The sequence below is a fragment of the Schistocerca cancellata genome, chromosome 9 (genome assembly GCF_023864275.1).
Source record: "Schistocerca cancellata isolate TAMUIC-IGC-003103 chromosome 9, iqSchCanc2.1, whole genome shotgun sequence".
Lineage (NCBI taxonomy): Eukaryota > Metazoa > Arthropoda > Insecta > Orthoptera > Acrididae > Schistocerca > Schistocerca cancellata.
Window position 1 is genome coordinate 8,772,036 of NC_064634.1, and position 19,866 is coordinate 8,791,901.

Consider the following 19,866-nt stretch of genomic DNA (forward strand, 5'->3'; position numbering starts at 1 on the left):
CAATACACTACTACACTGGTGGACAGCAGTTGCCTACAACTGAAGAGCGTAATACGGCCTCCACCGATTTAAATAATCCTCATAGGAAAAAATGACATTTGGAAAAAATATTTGTTCTGATGTCCCCTACAACCTCCCAGAGTTTGTCAGTTTAAATACTTTTCACCCTGTATAATGATTTATTGTAATGGCATGTGGCAACTGCCCAGCTCTGTGCAGAAACCACACATAATTTGCTTTATCTCGGCATGTAAATGCCACAGTATGTCATTTCTAAGGTTGTATATACATCTGCATTTATTTCATTTGTACTGATATTTCCCTGTCCTTTTGTATTCCTTTCATCATTTTTTTCTGATCTCTTGTTCATTTTGTTCCAACATAACCCATCCCATGATCTTTCCTGTGGTGTAGGCCTACTCATTTCCTTTCTGATCACATTTCCTCCGATTCTTTGAAGTATGGCTCCAGTTAGAACACTGGCATCATTGAAAGTATATTCACAATTCCAAAAGCTAGTTTCAACTGTAATTCTCTTAGACATCTCCAATGTTCCTCTCTTCAAGATCTCCAAACATGAATGAGAAGCCAGTGACAGGTGAGGTGGTGTACTGAAACTGCTCTTCACGAACACTATGAAATATAAGCAATACTTACATTATAAGTGTACTTAACACCTGCCAATAAAAAGAGCACTGTCATTTTCTGCTCCAATGAAAGGAGAAGTTATTGACCCTAAAAGTAAATGGAGGATGGAACAACAGCAGTAACCTTCCACAGCTAGAAATATTTTCCTTCCCAAGGAGGGGAAACGTATAAAGAACACTAACTACTTTAGCATTCCAAAGTCTAATAAATTGAAAACACATAGGTAATAACGTTTAACATTTCATTCTTGTCACTTCGCACCTTACTGTACTGCTCTCAAAACACAATCACCTTTACTATGCTCTACACATCTCAAACAATGCTCATTTTCCTAGGAAAGCAGAAAAAATATTTTCTGTATTAGAAAGTTATTGTTTCTGTCAGTGTTTGAAGGATGTAACTTTTACATTTTTCAGGGTTATTCACATACCACTGCATATATGTTTTTATCATCTTGAGAATAGATTATGCACAATGTGAAGAGTCCTGGTTACTAATGTAGTTGAATTGTGCCTCTTAGAATGCAGAAATAGAACACTGATTATTTAACAGAATCATAATTATGTGAAGGTTTAAAATATCTTATTAACAATGTCCTGCAAGATTATCTCTAAGCCTGAACCACAACTGTAAATGTGTGCATCAGAATGTGCATATGGTCAATGTAATTAGCTTATAAATACTGCCTCAGACCACTACAGTAGTACACTTTGCACATGCAGACTGAGGTTCGGCTGTTGCCAAAACATGGCAGTGGGCAAGGCAATATGAACATAATGGAATAAACATTTTCAGAGCTCATCAGGCACTGACGTTTTCTCCTTGTGCTATAAAATTAAGTGTGTTGAGTTGCCAATGCTTCTCCTTGTGCTCAGGTGTGATCTACCAAGATACTGGATCTTAACATTTTCAACTGGCAAATGGTGAGCACCCATGCAGTACTAGCATTGTGACAAATACAATAAGCCATATCTGTATTTTATGAAAAAATATACAATTTATGGTAAAACTGAGGCGAAATAACATTTCTTCCCTGACGTCCATAGCCAGGTCAACTGAATATTACCAAGTCGCTCTGGTCCACACATGACAAAAATTTTGGGCCCCATTACTTATTCTAACATTTGTTGTAACTTGGAAGGTTCAGTAATGAAGACTGGTATAAAATCTTAACACCATTCAGGTTTTATATACTTTGATCACAGAATAATTTTAGCTGTGTTTGATTCCAGAGCACACAGTACATGCTGTTAGATGTGTATGTATGGTTTTTATCCATCTGTTTACTGAAACCCATTACATAATAACAGGTATAATGTAATAGCCAAATGGTAGAAGGTGTATTGTATATGTTTACACAGTACAGTAAAATTTTGTTATTTCACTCTTCAGTGTCAAGCATCAGATTATTTTAGCACTTTTCCAACATTGCACCCACTAATCCGTGTTTCACATAAACCAAATTCAAGAGGAACAGAGGTAACAAAATAACATTCAGCATTTGGCCTTTCAGTTTTGCATGTTTTATTGGAAAAATGGAGCAATAGGCTTAAAACAAAAAAAGGTCCCTAAGTTACACTTCAGGGGCAGTTAAAACATATCATCAGACACCAATTACTTGAAACAAATTTACAAGCTGAAATTAACAATTTTCAACTGGGGGAAACATGCAGATAAGTTGCTGTACCAGTTCAAACAAAACTGGTCTTGCCTTAATGAATCACAGCAACAACAGCATACAAAATTGTTTTCAAACAGATTTAAAAATGACCACACTGCAGATTCAGAAGTATGAAAGTGACAAATGCAAAATCTAAATGTACAACCTCCATTTTTACCATCGTCTTTTATGCTTACTTAAGCTAATGTTATCTAATTTGTTGAGCATAAAAAAGGAAAAATGTGAGGGTAAAGAGTACATGCAGTACACTAATTTTATCCCTGAATACAGTAGTCATTACTTTCGAGGACAAGTGTATTGCAAATTTTATAGCTGTGTCTCCATTTGTCACAGAATGAAATTAGTATGCTTCAGATGAAATCTCAATTACACTCAAACTTTAGATGCATTTATTTATCTTTTAGTATTCAACTTAAAGAAAAAAAAAAAAGCACACTCACTGAAAAGTCTTCGCTGCACACTGTGCGTGGGCACAGGGTAAGAGAAACATTATGAAGTGTTTAACAGTACAGATGCCAGTCAAACACATTTGGACCATGTGTATATTATATACAATATCTGTACAGACCTCTAGCAAGGTTGTGCTCAAGAGGTCACAGTGCCAAACAAGTCAGACAAAGCTAGTATACAGCGTGTCACGGAAAATCTGATTCTGAGGCAGGAAAAATCAATGTAAAAATTATAGTAAAACAAACTCTCAACATGCGCACAGGCTAACTCCTTTTCCCCCCCATCACATTGTCCTCATACTTAAAGTGGGCATGTGGAGTTTCCATGGTCAGCAGTAATGGCCTGCATTTCATATGAGCCTAATGAGCAAATGGGGCTGAGGTGAGAAGGCAGCTAAATACTCTTTTTCCTGCTGTCACCCAGATCACAAATGAAGCACTTCCTGCACAGGCTATCATTCCAGAAATAGTTTCGTTTCCCTTTGATTAAAAAAAACACAATAAGAAGGCAACTGTCTGGCTGATGTCCACACCAAAACGGTGCCACTGGCACAAAAGGTTTTCCTCTCTCTCCTCTCAATACCGGGGAGACCCAGGCGATGTCTTCCTGCGGAGCACACCAGGTGACGAGAGTGAGGGCTCCTGCACAGTGCTGTCGGTGCGGTGGAAACAGCTTGCAGCCGACGGAGGACTGCGACTGCACAGGTGACTCTTTCCGTCACCTCTCCTACCTACTCCCCACCCCCACAAGCACTAGCATGGAAGTAATGGTAATTCAGTTTCTCACTGAGCTGATTAATGTGCATATTCGGTTCCCAAAAACAGGTGATGGCCACACTATTTTTCACAATTCCACAATTGAAAAGTTTAAATTATCACACTCATTGCCCACAGAGATCCAGCCCTCATCATGGTGTCCCCTAAAAAAATAAAAAACAATTTCATGGAAAGCCCACAAAGATCACTCACACAAATTAAGGTAACAAAGTTAATTTAATTTCTCAGTCCAAGAGCAGTACATTGCAATTGTGTGCATGTATCTGATTAATCAGATATGTCTTGCAAGTACACACCTCTTTCTCAAGTCTCCCCAAATGAAATAAAAATGCCCTACAAACATTCTTCTTGACTTCTTCGTACACACCTGGCAACCTTTCTCTTAAAGTCTGCGTAGTTTTCTCTCCATTCTTTCTGTAACAGGAAAGAGTTGTGCCAATTATATGCACTAATGGACAGTTACTCAAACTATTAGTTACAGAGAATTTCAATGCAATATCCAAAATTAAAGCTGTGGATGAATTACTGAAGTAGAACACAAGTCTGAAAATGTTTCACAGCAACGTTAATTTGTGATCAGTGGATTAAATTTGCAATATACATTACTTTGACTCTAAGTACAGTTCCTTTTAGGGAAGTGTGGAAAAACTGTCAGTGCTATGAAATGTTTAAATGTTAATTCTGGGTAATAACATTATAATCAACTTTCCCTACTTCTGACAACAAACAAAAAAAATATGGATTAGCAACCATATAATGATGGTTGCTATATTTGTCTACTTCTAAATAAGTATCAGAAATTCTATAATCCTAGTGATTTTTCAAGGACTGGAAGGAACTAGTTAGTACTAATTAGTTTTATTGAAGCACTGGCTGAATACATCTGTAAGTACAGAATGATTAGGACTCAGACAGGAAAGATCAAGATAATTAGTTGTGGGAATAAAATATGAAAGAAAACTGCTCCATTCCATTGCTACACAAATTAGTCAAGAGTGTAAACAGAACAACAGAATAGAAAAGGGTATTTGGTAATTTTAATGAAATTAATGTTTTGGATTGATTTTTAATTTTTAGAGTAGACGGCTTCGCACTGGCCAGACTGATGTGGGCTGACTCCTGTTGCTCTCTTGTCGACCGCGAAGTCACTACCCCTCGCTATGCGCCGCGGCCCACTGGACTCACGTGGCGACGCTCAAGACGGACAAGTCATCTTGTGTGTCAGTGCGCGACAGACCAACCAATCGATCCAACCGCCAATGACCATTGCCTGAGCAAACTCTAGCAGACTGGCGGCCTAACGCGCAGACTCAGATGCAGGAACTAAGCCCCGACCGGGCGACCACTTGCTGAGTTCTCTTACTGGCGGAGTGGAAAGACTCATTTTGCCGGCTTTAAAGGCTGATCCGAACGACAAACATACTAGCACTCCAAACGACAGACACTAACTGCCTAACAAATGCACACGAGAGACAGACTAGCAAGCTGGGGACGAGAGACTGACCCAGACTGATCGACTGGTGAGCTCATAGCACCCTTTAAATGCACGTGAACAGGCAACCTTTCCCCTTTCCCACCAGAGGGAGACACCAAAGCTGAGACTGCCACGATGTGTTTTGCATGAGGTGTTTTTTTTGTGGCGCACAACTACAATGGTCATTAGCACCCAGACTAAGTTATGAATGCACTGCGAGGCACAAGGTTAAAACAGCAACTAAAAAGGACAACACTATAAAAGGCACATTAACAGGCAAGGGATTAAAAGAAGACAGCATAATCAAATGTCCTTAGACAGGTTTGTCAAGTGGATAAAACGAAGAACTCTAGCAGCTGCTCCTGGGTCGTACGCTAAAATGTCATCCAGAGTACATGGCAGGCCAAGATCAATGCACAGTGTATTAAAATTCGGACAGGACGTTAAAAGGTGGCGTACCGTCAGCAATTGCCCACATGGGCATAACGGCGCCGGTGCAGCCGTCAACAGATGGGGATGGCTGAACTGGCGGTGTCCAATCCGTAACCGGGCCAAAACGACCTCCTCATGCCGAGAAGGGCGTGTAGAAGTCGTCTAAGTCGTAGGGAGAGGTTTCGAGGCCCGAAGCTTGTTTTCAGTAAATGTAGACCAATCGGCATGCCACAGCGATAAAATGCGCTGACAGATGACCCTGCTAAAATCAGATGAAGGCACAGGCACACAACAAGAAGCTGTCCGAGGCTGGAGGACTGCAACCTTGGCCGCACCATCTGCAGCTTCGTTCCCAGGGATACCAACATGGCCAAGAACCCACATAAAAGTAACATGAGAACCGTCGTCCACCAGCTGCTGTAGAGAGCATTGGATCTGGTGCACGAATGGGTGAACTGGATACAGATCACTGAGGCTCTGGATGACACTCAGGGAATCAGAGCAGATGAAATAAGCAGAATGTCAGTGGCAACAGATGTAAAGAACAGCCTGATAGAGGGCAAATAGGTCAGCTGTGAAGACCAAACAATGGCCATGGCGCCGGTATTTGAAACAGTGTGCCCCGACAATAAAAGAACACCCGACACTGACATTGGTCTTCGAGCCATTTGTATAAATTAAGATTGTATGAATGAACTTCGAATGAAGTTTGACAAACAGAGCAGTATACCGAAGCTGGGATAACCTCCTTTGGGAGCGAGCTGAGGTCAAGGTGAGTGCAAACCTGAGCCTGGACCCAAGGTGGCGTTTGGCTCTTGCCCACTCTAAAGGTTGCAGGGAGTGAAAAATCAAGGCGCTGAAGGAGGCGACGAAAGCGAACTCCAGGGGGTAGCTGGGCAGATACATACAACCCATATTGACAGTAGAGTGAGTCATCAAAAAAGGAACGATAAGACGGGTGGTCGGGCATTGATAATAGCCGACAGGCATACCGACAAAGCAGTATATCGCGCAGGTAGGTTAGTGGCAATTCATCGGCTTCAGCATGAAGAGACTCGACGGGACTAGTATAGAACGCTCCGATCGCAAGACATAACCCCCGATGTTTAGAGTTGAGGCGGCGTAAGATTGACTGCTGTGCAGAGGAGTATACAAAGCTCCCATAATCCAGCTTTGAGTGGACGATCGACTGATATAGGCGAAGTAGGATGATTCGATCCGCTCCCCATGACGTACCGCTGAGAACACTGAGAACATTTAGGGAACTGGTACAACGGGCAGCCAAATATGACATGTGAAGACCAGCTGAGTTTTCTGTCAAATGTAAGACCTGAAAATTTTGTTGTCTCCATGAATGGGAGAGCAATGGGACCGAGATGTAAGGACAGTGGGAGAAACTATTTGTAGCGCCAGAAGTTAATACAGACCGTCTTCTCAGCAAAAAACTGAAGCCATTGGTGACACTCCAGGAGTAAAGACGGTCAAGACAACGCTGAAGATAGCGCTCCAGGAAACATGTACGCTGTGCACTGCAGTAGATGGTAAAATCGTCCACGAAAAGGGAGCCTGATACATCAGCTGGGAGGCAATCCATTATTGAATTGATCAGTATGGCGAAGAGAGCGACACTCAAAACTGAGCCCTGTGGCACCTTTACCCGGAGGAGAAAGGTTCTTCAGCATCTGAATATGAATAGAATCAGGCCCCAGAGCGGAGGACTGTGACCGGGCAAGTGCATTTTCAAGTTCCTGCATGGTGAATGGGGCATTATAACTTTCATGATTCGAGGAGCGGAAGTAAGGATACCTTGCCTCCTCTGCCTGTTTTCGGGGGAGGAAGGCAGAGTGGTAATGAGCGGAGCTCGAAACCTCTGCGAAAAATCGGCTGAAGGTATTGGAGACATCCTCGGGGGCCACAAGGACGTCATTCGCGACCGTCAAGCCAGGAACTGGTGAGTGGACCTTAGTGCCAGATAGCCGGTGCAGGCTACCCCAGACAACAGAAGAGGGAGTAAAACTGTTGAAGGAGCTTGTGAAAGCAGCCCAGCTGGCTTTCTTGCTTTCTTTAATAACACGACGACACTGCGCACGTAATCGTTTATAATTAATACAATTCGCCATCGTAGGGTGGCATTTAAAGGTGCGTAAAGCATGTCGACGAGCACGTAAAGCGTCTCTACATGCTGCAATCCACCAGGGGACTGGTATGCGCCGTGGAGAAGAAGTAGTACGAGGGATGGAATATTCAGCAGCAGTGAAAATGACTTCCGTGAGGTGTGCGACCTGACTATCGCAGCTTGTGAAGTTTTGATCCTGAAATGTCACCCTGGAAGAGAAGAGCCCCAGTCTGCTTTGGAGATGTTCCAACTAGTTGAGCATGGAGATGGGGTATGATGCAGGAAATGGATAACACAAGGGAAGTGGTCACTCGAATACGTATCAGAAAGAGCGTACCACTCAAGCCGGCGTGCAAGTTGGGTAGTACATATAGAGAAGTCTAAATGAGAATAGGTGTGAGATGTGTCCGAAAGAAAAGTAGGGGCACCAGTATTGAGGCAGACAAGAGTGAGCTGGTTGAAAAGGTCTGCTAACAGGGAGCCTCTTCGGGCAGGATGCTGGAGAGCCCCAAAGGGATGGTGGACATTGAAGTCTCCAGTCAACAAAAATGGTGCAGGTAGCTGAGCAATAATTTGCACCATGTCTGCCCAAGTAACGGCAAACGACGATGGAGTGTAAACTGTACAAATGGAAAATGGAAAAGTGGGGAGAGTAATTCAGACGGCAACTGCCTGCAGATCGGTGTGCAATGTGATGGGATCGTAGTAGATATTATCCCCGACCAGCAACATAACCCCTCCACGAGCCGGAATACCTGCCACAGGGTGTAGGTCAAAACGCACAGAGGCCTAGTGTGCCAAGTCAATTCGACCGCATGGGCGTAGCTTCGTTTCCTGCAGAGCTACTACGAGCTGACAGTGCAAGCATAGCAGCAACTTTAAGTCCTCTTGGTTGAAGCGAATGCCGTGAATATTCCAATGAAGAAGTGCCATCGTGAGAAGAAAAAGAATAAGGAGAAGCAAGAAGGGATCACCTCGAAGGCTGCCGAGGGCCTGGTTTTGAGTGAGCACTGCTGCCGCTATCAATAGGCGGAGTGTCACCGTCCATTTTTTCAAGAGGTTCGTTGGCCACCATGTTAAGATGGCTGGGAGGGGAAGCTTCCTCCGCTGGTGAACAGACAGATGTTTGGCTACCAGCGGTGCAGCCAGGCGAAATTGATGACGGCCTTTGGGTGGCAACTGCTGGGTGGTGCAGGAGAAGAAACGCGCTGAGGCAGAGAAGAACTTTGCTTCCTATGAGCCTTCTTGGAAGGTTGTTTAGTCGAAGTACTGGCCGATGGCTGGGAGTTCGGGGTACATAGGAAGTCTTCACAGGACAGTTCCTTCTTGAAGGCCCGTGCATCTGACTTCTGGGTCTTAGTCTTGGCAGAATCTGATGAAGGTGCTTGTATCTTAGGGGTGATGGGAGGAGGAGGAGACATTGACCGGGTGATCTTGGCACTGGCCGAACGGACGACCATAGCGCTATAGGTCAGATCGCATGTCTGCGTCGACACATCCCTGGTAGGTTGAGGAGAGGCGAGGACAGTACTGTATTTGCCTGCTGGGAGTAGTGTGGGCTTCCTATTAGCCAATAGCTTGCCAGCAGTCGAGGTGGACACTTTCTCTTTGACCCAAATTTCCTGTATACAGCGTTCATCTTCTTAGATGGGACAGTCGCGGGAGGACACTGCATGGTCACCCTGACAGTTCACGAAATGAGGAGACTGAAGTGGACAGTCACCCTCATGGGCATCCCTGCCACAAGTGACACATTTAGCCACATTAGAACAAGACTGGCAGGTGTGATTAAAACGCTGACACTGGTAGCAGCGCGTAGGTGTCGAGACATAGGGGCGAACAGAAATAACCTCTTAGCTCACTTTGATGCACGACGGCAACTGAACACTATCAAAAGTCAAGAAAAGTGTCCGGGTCGGTACAAGGTCATTGTCGACCCTTTTCATGACCCTATGGACAGCTGTCACGCCCTGCGCAGTGAAGAAAGACCAAATCTCCTTGTCAGTCAAACCGTCAAGTGATCTAGTATATACCAGACCATGCGACAAATTCAAAGTGTCGTGAGCCTCCACCCAGACAGGGAACGTGTACAGTTTGTGTGCCTGAAAGGCACTCCCAGTTTCTAACAAGGTACCATTACGCATCCTTGACAGGTCCAGCTATGGCATCTATGCCCTTCTGAATAATGAAAGGGTTGACAGATGAAAAATCCTTTCCGTCCTCAGATCTAGAAACTACGAGTAACTTTGGGGCCAGCAGTAGTACTTTTGTCACTGGTGGCTGGTCAAGTTTCCGTTTTTGGGCAGAAGTCTAGAGAGGAGGAGGAGGAGGAGGAGGAGGAGGAGAAGAAGAAGAAGAAGAAGAAGAAGAGAAATCCATTGCGGAGGAATCCCCATGATTGCCAGCGTCTCCGATGATGCGCTCCTTCCTTGTGGGGACCCTCTCAGAGGGTACTCCCGCCTTAGGTGAATGTTTACACCTCAGGTCACACAGCCCGAGAAACGGACGGAGGGACCAATCGGCATGGTCGGAAGGTGTCCGCTCAGGCAATCGCCCCTCCCTGGGCCTAGCCTTTACCAGGGGATACGTGCGTGCCTTACTTTTCTACCCAGGGTGGGGAATTACGCATTACCCTGTTACCGGCTATGCGTGCGAACACATGGGTCGGCCTTCAGGCACGCACATGGAGGAAAGAAGAAGAGGAAAAAAAAGGGGGGAGAGAGGGAGAGAAAGGACAGACCATAGGGTGGGGAAGAAGGCAAGGGGAAGAAGGCAAGGGGAAGAAGGCAAGGGGAAGAAGGCAAGGTAAAAAGTAAGGAAGACAGTGAGAGAGGGAGAAGGACAAAGAAAGGAAACAAAGGAAGGAAGAAACCAGAATAAGCGAAAAACCAAAACGACCACAAATGTAAGTTGTGGAACCATCCGGCTCTGGACGCAGGCGCAAACCACCCCCTTGAGGGGGAGGGACTCCTTTTAGTCGCCTCTTACGACAGGCAGGAATACCTCGGGTCTATTCTAACCCCCAACCTACAGGGGGGTTTGCATGAGAATGTATGGTAACAAGGTGATGATCTATTCACACATCACAAATAATATATACAAGTGCATAGCACACTCTTTGCAATAAAAATTATGTTATTTGCCTGAAATGAAACCTAAGCAGACAAACAAAATGTGCTTGTGTCACTTAATACCAGTAAACCCTGCAACTTCAAATTCTTTAAAGTATTTGACTCCCATATATAAAGCAGTGTCAGATGTCTGATTACAAATGTGTTAATGCAAGTGAGGACGTTTAGGAAAGGTCTGACATTATGTTTCAGGTTTGTTGGCAGTCACTACGTGCTCTCATTACCAACCACTGGATGCTGGATGAGTATAGTCTGGGTAATTTGCACTCCATTTTAAGCGAAACCTAGATTTTCACACATCTGAAATGTTTATGATGACATATCTCCTGAACAATGTGTTGTCAAAGACAATTTTTGCAGGTACATTCAGTGGTTTAAGTGGATACTGTCTGAAAATATGTTACAAATAGAGTAAGTAGTACAGAAGCAGTAATTTAAAATGTTGCGCCTGGCAATGATTTCCTAAAAGAGTAGAAAGTCTTTTTGCAGGTTCTCACATGATTTAGTGGGGGTGTCAGAACAATTTCGAAAATCTTTAAAATTGTGTAAAGCTTAAAATTGACTGGTGAGAGTAACAGCTCAAGCAAAGCAAGACCTGTTGTTCAGCTACTATGAAGATTAGAGTATGATTTCAAACATCCTTGATAGGGCAAAAAACAATCAAATGAGATGGATAACAGGGGATTAAAATGTTAAAAAGAAATACGACAGACAAGAAAGCAAAAGAAAGGGCAGAGGAGACCAATGCATTATTTTTTGTCTTAAGAAGGCAAGTGATTCTACTCAACACGTTTAATTAAACTTCCACAATTTTCAGTTTAATTTTCAATACACACGGTTTGATCAGAAAGTAATGACAATTTGTTTTTCCTATAGAATCTATTTGTTCATCATCACATTTGTCTCCTTTAAAGTAATGCCCCTCAGATACAACACATCTTGGAAGCAGTTCTGGAACTCACTCGTTATTGTGTTCAATTCCTTCAGTGCTTATGTTCTTCTGTTAACTCATCAGCGATGGGAATCCCGTGGGGTATAACATGGAACCCATGCCCAGGGTTATGGGTGAAGACCTTAATGGCAGCGATGACAGAAGAAAGACTTCAGAACAGCATAGCTGGCAGAGGAGGCAACCCTTCTTTCTGGGGATTAAATGAGAAGGGAACCACCGCCTTGTGGTGGAGGAGAAACTCTTAAGGCTAAGGGAGACAACCCCAACAGAAAATCCTTTCTTGCATTAGGCCTGGCAAGCCAGCAGGAAAGTCTTCATATATTACTTTCAAAACACAGATGAGCCTTGGAACAAACCACTCAGGATTTGACTCCACTGCTTCCTTAAGTACTGGTGCGAATGATGGGAGACCTGATGATATTCATCAGTACAAGGAGATGAAACCAAATAGACTAAAAATAACCTAAATATTAACCCTCAATGGAAAAATGGAAGAAATGACAGATGTACTAAGAGAGAAAGTTAGATACTTAGGGATAAAGCGAAACAAAGTGGAAGGGAAAAGGTGAGAATAATTTGAGAGAAGGAAAACTGTACTGGAGTGGGAATAACAGGTTAGGAAGAAATGGTGTGGCAGTGATGGTGAATAAGAAGGTACAAAGCTTATTGAAAGTGTGAGATATATATCAGACAGGATCATAATCTTAAACCTGATATTTCAAAAAGAAACACCAAAAGTTATCCAGATTTATGCAACTCAAGTGGGATGTAGCGAAGAAGAGAAGATGGACTTTGAAAATGAGTTAGAGCACTACATGTTGTTGTCTTCAGTCCTGAGACTGGTTTGATGCAGCTCTCCATGCTACTCTATCCTGTGCAAGCTGCTTCATCTCCCAGTACCTACTGCAACCTACATCCTTCTGAATTTGCTTAGTGTATTCATCTCTTGGTCTCCCCCTACGATTTTTACCCTCCACGCTGCCCTCCAATACTAAATTGGTGATCCCTTGATGCCTCAGAACATGTCCTACCAACCGATCCCTTCTTCTGGTTAAGTTGTGCCACAAACTTCTCTTCTCCCCAATCCTATTCAATACTTCCTCATTAGTTATGTGATCTACCCATCTAATCTTCAGCATTCTTCTGTAGCATCACATTTCGAAAGCTTCTATTCTCTTTTTGTCCAAACTAGTTATCGTCCATGTTTCACTTCCATACATGGCTACGCTCCATACAAATACTTTCAGAAACAACTTCCAGACACTTAAATCTATACTCTATGTTAAATTTCTCTTCTTCAGAAACGCTTTCCTTGCCATTGCCAGTCTACATTTTATATCCTCTCTACTTAGATCATCATCAGTTATTTTGCTCCCCTAATAGCAAAACTCCTTTACTACCTTAAGTGTCATTTCCCAATCTAATTCCCTCAGCATCACCCGACTTAATCCAACTACATTCCATTATCCTCGTTTTGATTTTGTTGATGTTCATCTTATATACTCCCTTCAAGATACCATCCATTCCGTTCAACTGCTCTTCCAAGTCCTTTCTGTCTCTGACAGAATTACAATGTCATCGGCAAACCTCAAAGTTTTTATTTCTTCTCCATGGATTTTAATACCTACTCCGAAATTTTCTTTTGTTTCCTTTACTGCTTGCTCAATAAACAGATTGAATAACATCGGGGAGAAGCTACAACCCTGTCTTACTCCCTTCCCAACAACTGCTTCCCTTTCATGTCCCTCGATTCTTATAACTGCCATCTGGTTTCTGTACAAATTGTAAATAGCCTTTCACTCCCTGTATTTTACCCCTGCCACCTTTAGAATTTGAAAGAGAGTATTCCAGTCAACATTGTCAAAAGCTTTCTCTAAGTCTACAAATCCTAGAAACGTAGGTTTGCCTTTCCTTAATCTCTCTTCTAAGATAAGTCGTAAGGTCAGTATTGCCTCACGTGTTCCCATATTTCTACGGAATCCAAACTGATCTTCCCTGAGGTCAGCTTCTATTAGTTTTTCCATTCGTCTGTAAAGAATTCGCGTTAGTATTATGCAGCTGTGACTTATTAAACTGATTGTTCGGTAATTTTCACATCTGTCAACACCTGCTTCCTTTGGGATTGGAATTATTCTATTTTTCTTGAAGTCTGAGGGTATTTCGCCTGTTTCATACATCTTGCTCACCAGATGGTAGAGTTTTGTCAGGACTGGCTCTCCCAAGGCTGTCAGTAGTTCTGATGGAATGTTGTCTTCCTTACATTTGTCCTCCAGCCATCCCTGCTTAGCCATTTTGCACTTCCTGTCGATATTTTTGAGACGTTTGTATTCCTTTTTGCCTGCTTCATTTACTGCATTTTTATATTTTCTCCTTTCATCAATTAAGTTCAATATTTCTTCTGTTACCCAAGGGTTTCTACTAGCCCTCGTCTTTTTACCTACTTGATCCTCTGCTGCCTTCACTACTTCATCCCTCAAAGCTACCCATTCTTCTTCTTCTGTATTTCTTTCCCCCGTTCCTGTCAATTGTTCACTTATGCTCTCCCTGAAACTCTGTACAACCTCTGCTTCTTTCCTTAAATTCCCACCTTTTTGCAGTTTCTTCAGTTTTAATCTACAGGTCATAACCAATAGATTGTGGTCAGAGTCCACATCTGCCCCTGGAAATGTCTTACAATTTAAAACCTGGTTCCTAAATCTCTGTATTACCATTATATAATCTATCTGATACCTTTTATTATCTCCAGGGTTCTTCCATGTATACAACCTTCTTTCATGATTCTTAAACCAAGTGTTAGCTATGATTAAGTTGTGCTCTGTGCAGAATTCTACCAGGCGGCTTCCTCTTTCATTTCTTAGCCCCAATCCAACTTCACCTACTACGTTTCCTTCTTTCCCTTTTCCTACACTCTAATTCCAGTCACCCATCACTATTACATTTTCGTCTCCCTTCACTATCTGAATAATTTCTTTGATTTCATCATACATTTCTTCAATTTCTTCGCCATCTGCAGAGCTAGTTGGCATATAAACTTGTGCTACTGTAGTAGGTGTGGGCTTCGTATCTATCTTGGCCACAATAATGCGTTCACTATGCTGTTTGTAGTAGCTAACCCGCATTACTATTTTCCTATTCATTATTAAACCTACTCCTGCATTACCCCTATTTGACTTTGTGTTTATAACCCTGTAGTCACCTGACCAGAAGTCTTGTTCCTCCTGCCACCGAACTTCACTAATTCCCACTATATCTAACTTTAACCTATCCATTTCCCTTTTTAAATTTTCTAACCTACCTGCCCGATTAAGGGATCTATATTCCACACTCCGATCCGTAGAACGCCAGTTTTCTTTCTCCTGATAATGACATCCTCTTGAGTAGTCCCCGCCCGGAGATCCGAATGGGGGACTATTTTACCTCCGGAATATTTTACCCAAGAGGACACCATCATCATTTAACCATACAGTAAAGCTGCATGCCCTCGGGAAAAATTACGGTCGTAGTTTCCCCTTGCTTTCAGCACTATATAGAGAGTACTAATATAGTGATGAGAGATTCTAATGCACAGGTAGGGATTTGAGCAAATGTTGGGATGTTTTAGATATGGAGGCAGAAATGAAGGAGAAAGACTCCTGGATTTGTGCCAGAGGAATGGAATGAAGATAGCAAACAGCTGGTTTATGAAGAGAGAAAGTCATGTTAACACCAAATACAGTTGCGATGGAGGAACCAAGAGTAACTGATTATATTCTAGTAGAGACGAAATGGGGTGAGAAAGTAACAAATGTGAAGGTAATTCAAAGTGTGAGTGCAGATGGAGACCATATATCACAGTGTAGGCAGGTTTGCCACGAAGAAAAATGATCCTAATCCTACCCCTAATGATCCAACTCCCCAAGACACTATCCAAATTGAACCCTGCCTGGAACAGTTCCGTCCTCCGTCACAGCGGGACCCACCTCCTCTTCCTCAAAATCAGCCTCTCCAAACCTTCCAGGAATTTCTGACTTCCAGCCTTGCCTCTCAATCCTTCTTAAAAAACCTTAATCCTACTCGCAACATCACCACTGCTGAAGCCCAGGCCATCCGTGATCTGAAGGCTGACCGGTCCATCGTCATTCTTCCGGCGGACAAGGTTTCCACGACCGTGGTACTTGATCGTCGGGAGTATGTGGCTGAGGGACTGCGTCAGCTTTCAGACAACACCACATACAAAGTTTGCCAAGGTAATCCCATTCCTGATGTCCAGGCAGAGCTTCAAGGAATCCTCAGAACCTTAAGCCCCCTACAAAATCTTTCACCTGACTCCATCAACCTCCTGACCCCACCGACACCCCGCACCCCTACCTTCTACCTTCTTCCTAAAATTCACAAACCCAATCATCCCGGCCGCCCTATTGTAGCTGGTTACCAAGCCCCCACAGAACGTATCTCTGCCTACGTAGATCAACACCTTCAACCCATTACATGCAGTCTCCCATCCTTCATCAAAGACACCAACCACTTTCTCGAACGCCTGGAATCCTTACCCAATCCGTTACCCCCAGAAACCATCCTTGTAACCATTGATGCCACTTCCTTATACACAAATATCCCGCACGTCCAGGGCCTCGCTGCGATGGAGCACTTCCTTTCACGCCGATCACCTGCCACCCTACCTAAAACCTCTTTCCTCATTACCTTAGCCAGCTTCATATCCTGACCCACAACTTCTTCACTTTTGAAAACCAGACATACCAACAATTAAAGGGAACAGCCATGGGTACCAGGATGGCCCCCTCGTACGCCAACCTATTCATGGGTCGCTTAGAGGAAGCCTTCTTGGTTACCCAGGCCTGCCAACCCAAAGTTTGGTACAGATTTATTGATGACATCTTCATGATCTGGACTCACAGTGAAGAAGAACTCCAGAATTTCCTCTCCAACCTCAACTACTTTGGTTCCATCAGATTCACCTGGTCCTACTCCAAATCCCATGCCACTTTCCTTGATGTTGACCTTCACCTGTCCAATGGCCAGCTTCACACGTCCGTCCACATCAAACCCACCAACAAGCAACAGTACCTCCATTACGACAGCTGCCACCCATTCCACATCAAACGGTCCCTTCCCTACAGCCTAGGTCTTCGTGGCAAACAAATCTGCTCCAGTCCAGAATCCCTGAAGCATTACACCAACAACCTGACAACAGCTTTCGCATCCTGCAACTACCTTCCCGACCTGGTACAGAAGCAAATAACCAGAGCCACTTCCTCATCCTCTCAAACCCAGAACCTCCCACAGAAGAACCACAAAAGTGCCCCACTTGTGACAGGATACTTTCCAGGACTGGATCAGATTCTGAATGTGGCTCTCCAGCAGGGATACGACTTCCTCAAATCCTGCCCTGAAATGAGATCCATCCTTCATTAAATCCTCCCCACTCCACCAAGAGTGTCTTTCCGCCATCCACCTAACCTTTGTAACCTCTTAGTTCATCCCTATGAAATCCCCAAACCACCTTCCCTACCCTCTGGCTCCTACCCTTGTAACCGCCCCCGGTGTAAAACCTGTCCCATGCACCCTCCCACCACCACCTACTCCAGTCCTGTAACCCAGAAGGTGTACACAATCAAAGGCAGAGCCACGTGTGAAAGCACCCACGTGATCTACCAACTGACCTGCCTAAACTGTGATGCATTCTATGTGGGAATGACCAGCAACAAACTGTCCATTCGCATGAATGGACACAGGCAGACAGTGTTTGTTGGTAATGAGGATCACCCTGTGGCTAAACATGCCTTGGTGCACAACCAGCACATCTTGGCGCAGTGTTACACCGTCCCGGTTATCTGGATACTTCCTACTAACACCAACCTATCCGAACTCCGGAGATGGGAACTTGCTCTTCAATATATCCTCTCTTCCCGTTATCCACCAGGCCTCAATCTCCGCTAATTTCAAGTTGCCGCCACTCATACCTCACCTGTCATTCAACAACATCTTTGCCTCTGCACTTCTGCCTCGACTGACATCTCTGCCCAAACTCTTTGTCTTTAAATACGTCTGCTTGTGTCTGTATATGTGTGGATGGATATGTGTGTGTGTGTGCGCGCGCGCGCGCACGAGTGTATACCCGTCCTTTTTTCCCCCTAAGGTAAGTCTTTCCGCTCCCGGGACTGGAATGACTCCTTACCCTCTCCCTTAAAACCCACATCCTTTCGTCTTTCCCTCTCCTTCCCTCTTTCCTGATGAGGCAACAGTTTGTTGCGAAAGCTTGAATTTCACACATATCCATCCACACATACAAGACACAAGCAGACATTTGTAAAGGCAAAGAGTTTGGGCAGAGATGTCAGTCGGGACGGAAGTACAGAGGCAAAGATGATGTTGAAAGACAGGTGTGGTATGAGCGGCGGCAGATTGAAATTAGAAATTAGCGGAGATTGAGGCCTGGCGGATAGCGAGAAGAGAGGATATGCTGAAGAACCCGGACGGTGTAACACTGTGCCAAGATGTGCTGGCCGTGCACCAAGGCATGTTTAGCCACAGGGTGATCCTCGTTACCAACAAACACTGTCTGCCTGTGTCCATTCATGCGAATGGACAGTTTGTTGCTGGTCATTCCCACATAGAACGCTTCACAGTGTAGGCAGGTCAGTTGGTAAATCACGTGGGTGCTTTCACACGTGGCTCTGCCTTTGATCGTGTACACCTTCCGGGTTACAGGACTGGAGTAGGTGGTGGTGGGAGGGTGCATGGGACAGGTTTTACACCGGGGACGGTTACAGGGGTAGGAGCCAGAGGGTAGGGAAGGTGGTTTGGGGATTTCATAGGGATGAACTAAGAGGTTACAAAGGTTAGGTGGATGGCGGAAAGACACTTGGTGGAGTGGGGAGGATTTCATGAAGGATGGATCTCATTTCAGGGCAGGATTTGAGGAAGTCGTATCCCTGCTGGAGAGCCACATTCAGAATCTGATCCAGTCCCGGAAAGTATCCTGTCACAAGTGGGGCACTTTTGGGGTTCTTCTGTGGAGGGTTCCGGGTTTGAGGAGATGAGGAAGTGGCTCTGGTTATTTGATTCTGTACCAGGTCGGGAGGGTAGTTACGGGAAGCAAAAGCTGTTTTCAGGTTGTTGGTGTAATGGTTCAAGGATTCCGGACTGGAGCAGATTCGTTTGCCACGAAGACCTAGGCTGTAGGGAAGGGACCGTTTGATGTGGAATGGGTGGCAGCTGTCATAATGGAGGTACTGTTGCTTGTTGGTGGGTTTGATGTGGACGGACGTGTGAAGCTGGCCATTGGACAGATGGAGGTCAACGTCAAGGAAAGTGGTATGGGATTTAGAGTAGGACCAGGTGAATCTGATGGAACCAAAGGAGTTGAGGTTGGAGAGGAAATTCTGGAGTTGTTCTTCACTGTGAGTCCAGATCATGAAAATGTCATCAATAAATCTGTACCAAACTTTGGGTTGGCAGGCCTGGGTAACCAAGAAGGCTTCCTCTAAGCGACCCATGAATAGGTTGGCGTACGAGGGGGCCATCCTGGTACCCATGGCTGTTCCCTTTAATTGTTGGTAGTCTGGCCTTCAAAAGTGAAGAAGTTGTGGGTCAGGATGAAGCTGGCTAAGGTAATGAGGAAGGAGGTTTTAGGTAGGGCGGCAGGTGATCGGCGTGAAAGGAAGTGCTCCATCGCAGCGAGGCCCTGGACATGCGGAATATTTGTGTATAAGGAAGTGTCATCAATGGTTACAAGGATGGTTTCCGGGGGTAACAGACTGGGTAGGGATTCCAGGCGTTCGAGAAAGTGGTTGGTGTCTTTGATGAAGGATGGGAGACTGCATGTAATGGGTTGAAGGTGTTGATCTACGTAGGCAGAGATACGTTCTGTGGGGGCTTGGTAACCAGCTACAATGGGACGGCCGGGATGATTGGGTTTGTGAATTTTGGGAAGAAGGTAGAAGGTAGGGGTGCGGGGTGTTGGTGGGGTCAGGAGGTTGATGGAGTCAGGTGAAAGGTAATGTTGTATAAAATTATGAAAAATAAAAGGAAGGCCTCTGAAGTATCAGTAAAGATGGAACAGAGGATGGTACTGAGACTGAAGATCCAGGGAATGTGAAAGATCTCTGGAAAGAATGTATTAAGAAACTGTTATACGCTGAGAAGCAGGTACTTGAGGAAACAACAAATAATGGAGAAATTGAGAGCAGTTGGGAAGCAGAACTAG

General features: G+C 44.3%; 1 protein-coding gene across 1 annotated transcript in view; it reads right to left on the minus strand.

The window, feature by feature from the left end:
- Positions 1 to 2,148: 2,148 nt before the first annotated feature.
- Positions 2,149 to 19,866, minus strand: part of LOC126100154 (ubiquitin-conjugating enzyme E2 G1-like) — a 54,833-nt gene continuing 37,115 nt past the window's right edge. The window contains exons 5-6 of the mRNA XM_049910696.1: positions 3,852 to 3,969; positions 2,149 to 3,698 (exon numbers count right to left, since the gene is read on the minus strand). Of these exons, the coding sequence (XP_049766653.1) occupies positions 3,889 to 3,969 (81 nt within the window). The 3' untranslated portion in view covers positions 2,149 to 3,698; positions 3,852 to 3,888. The remainder of the gene's footprint in view (positions 3,699 to 3,851; positions 3,970 to 19,866) is intronic.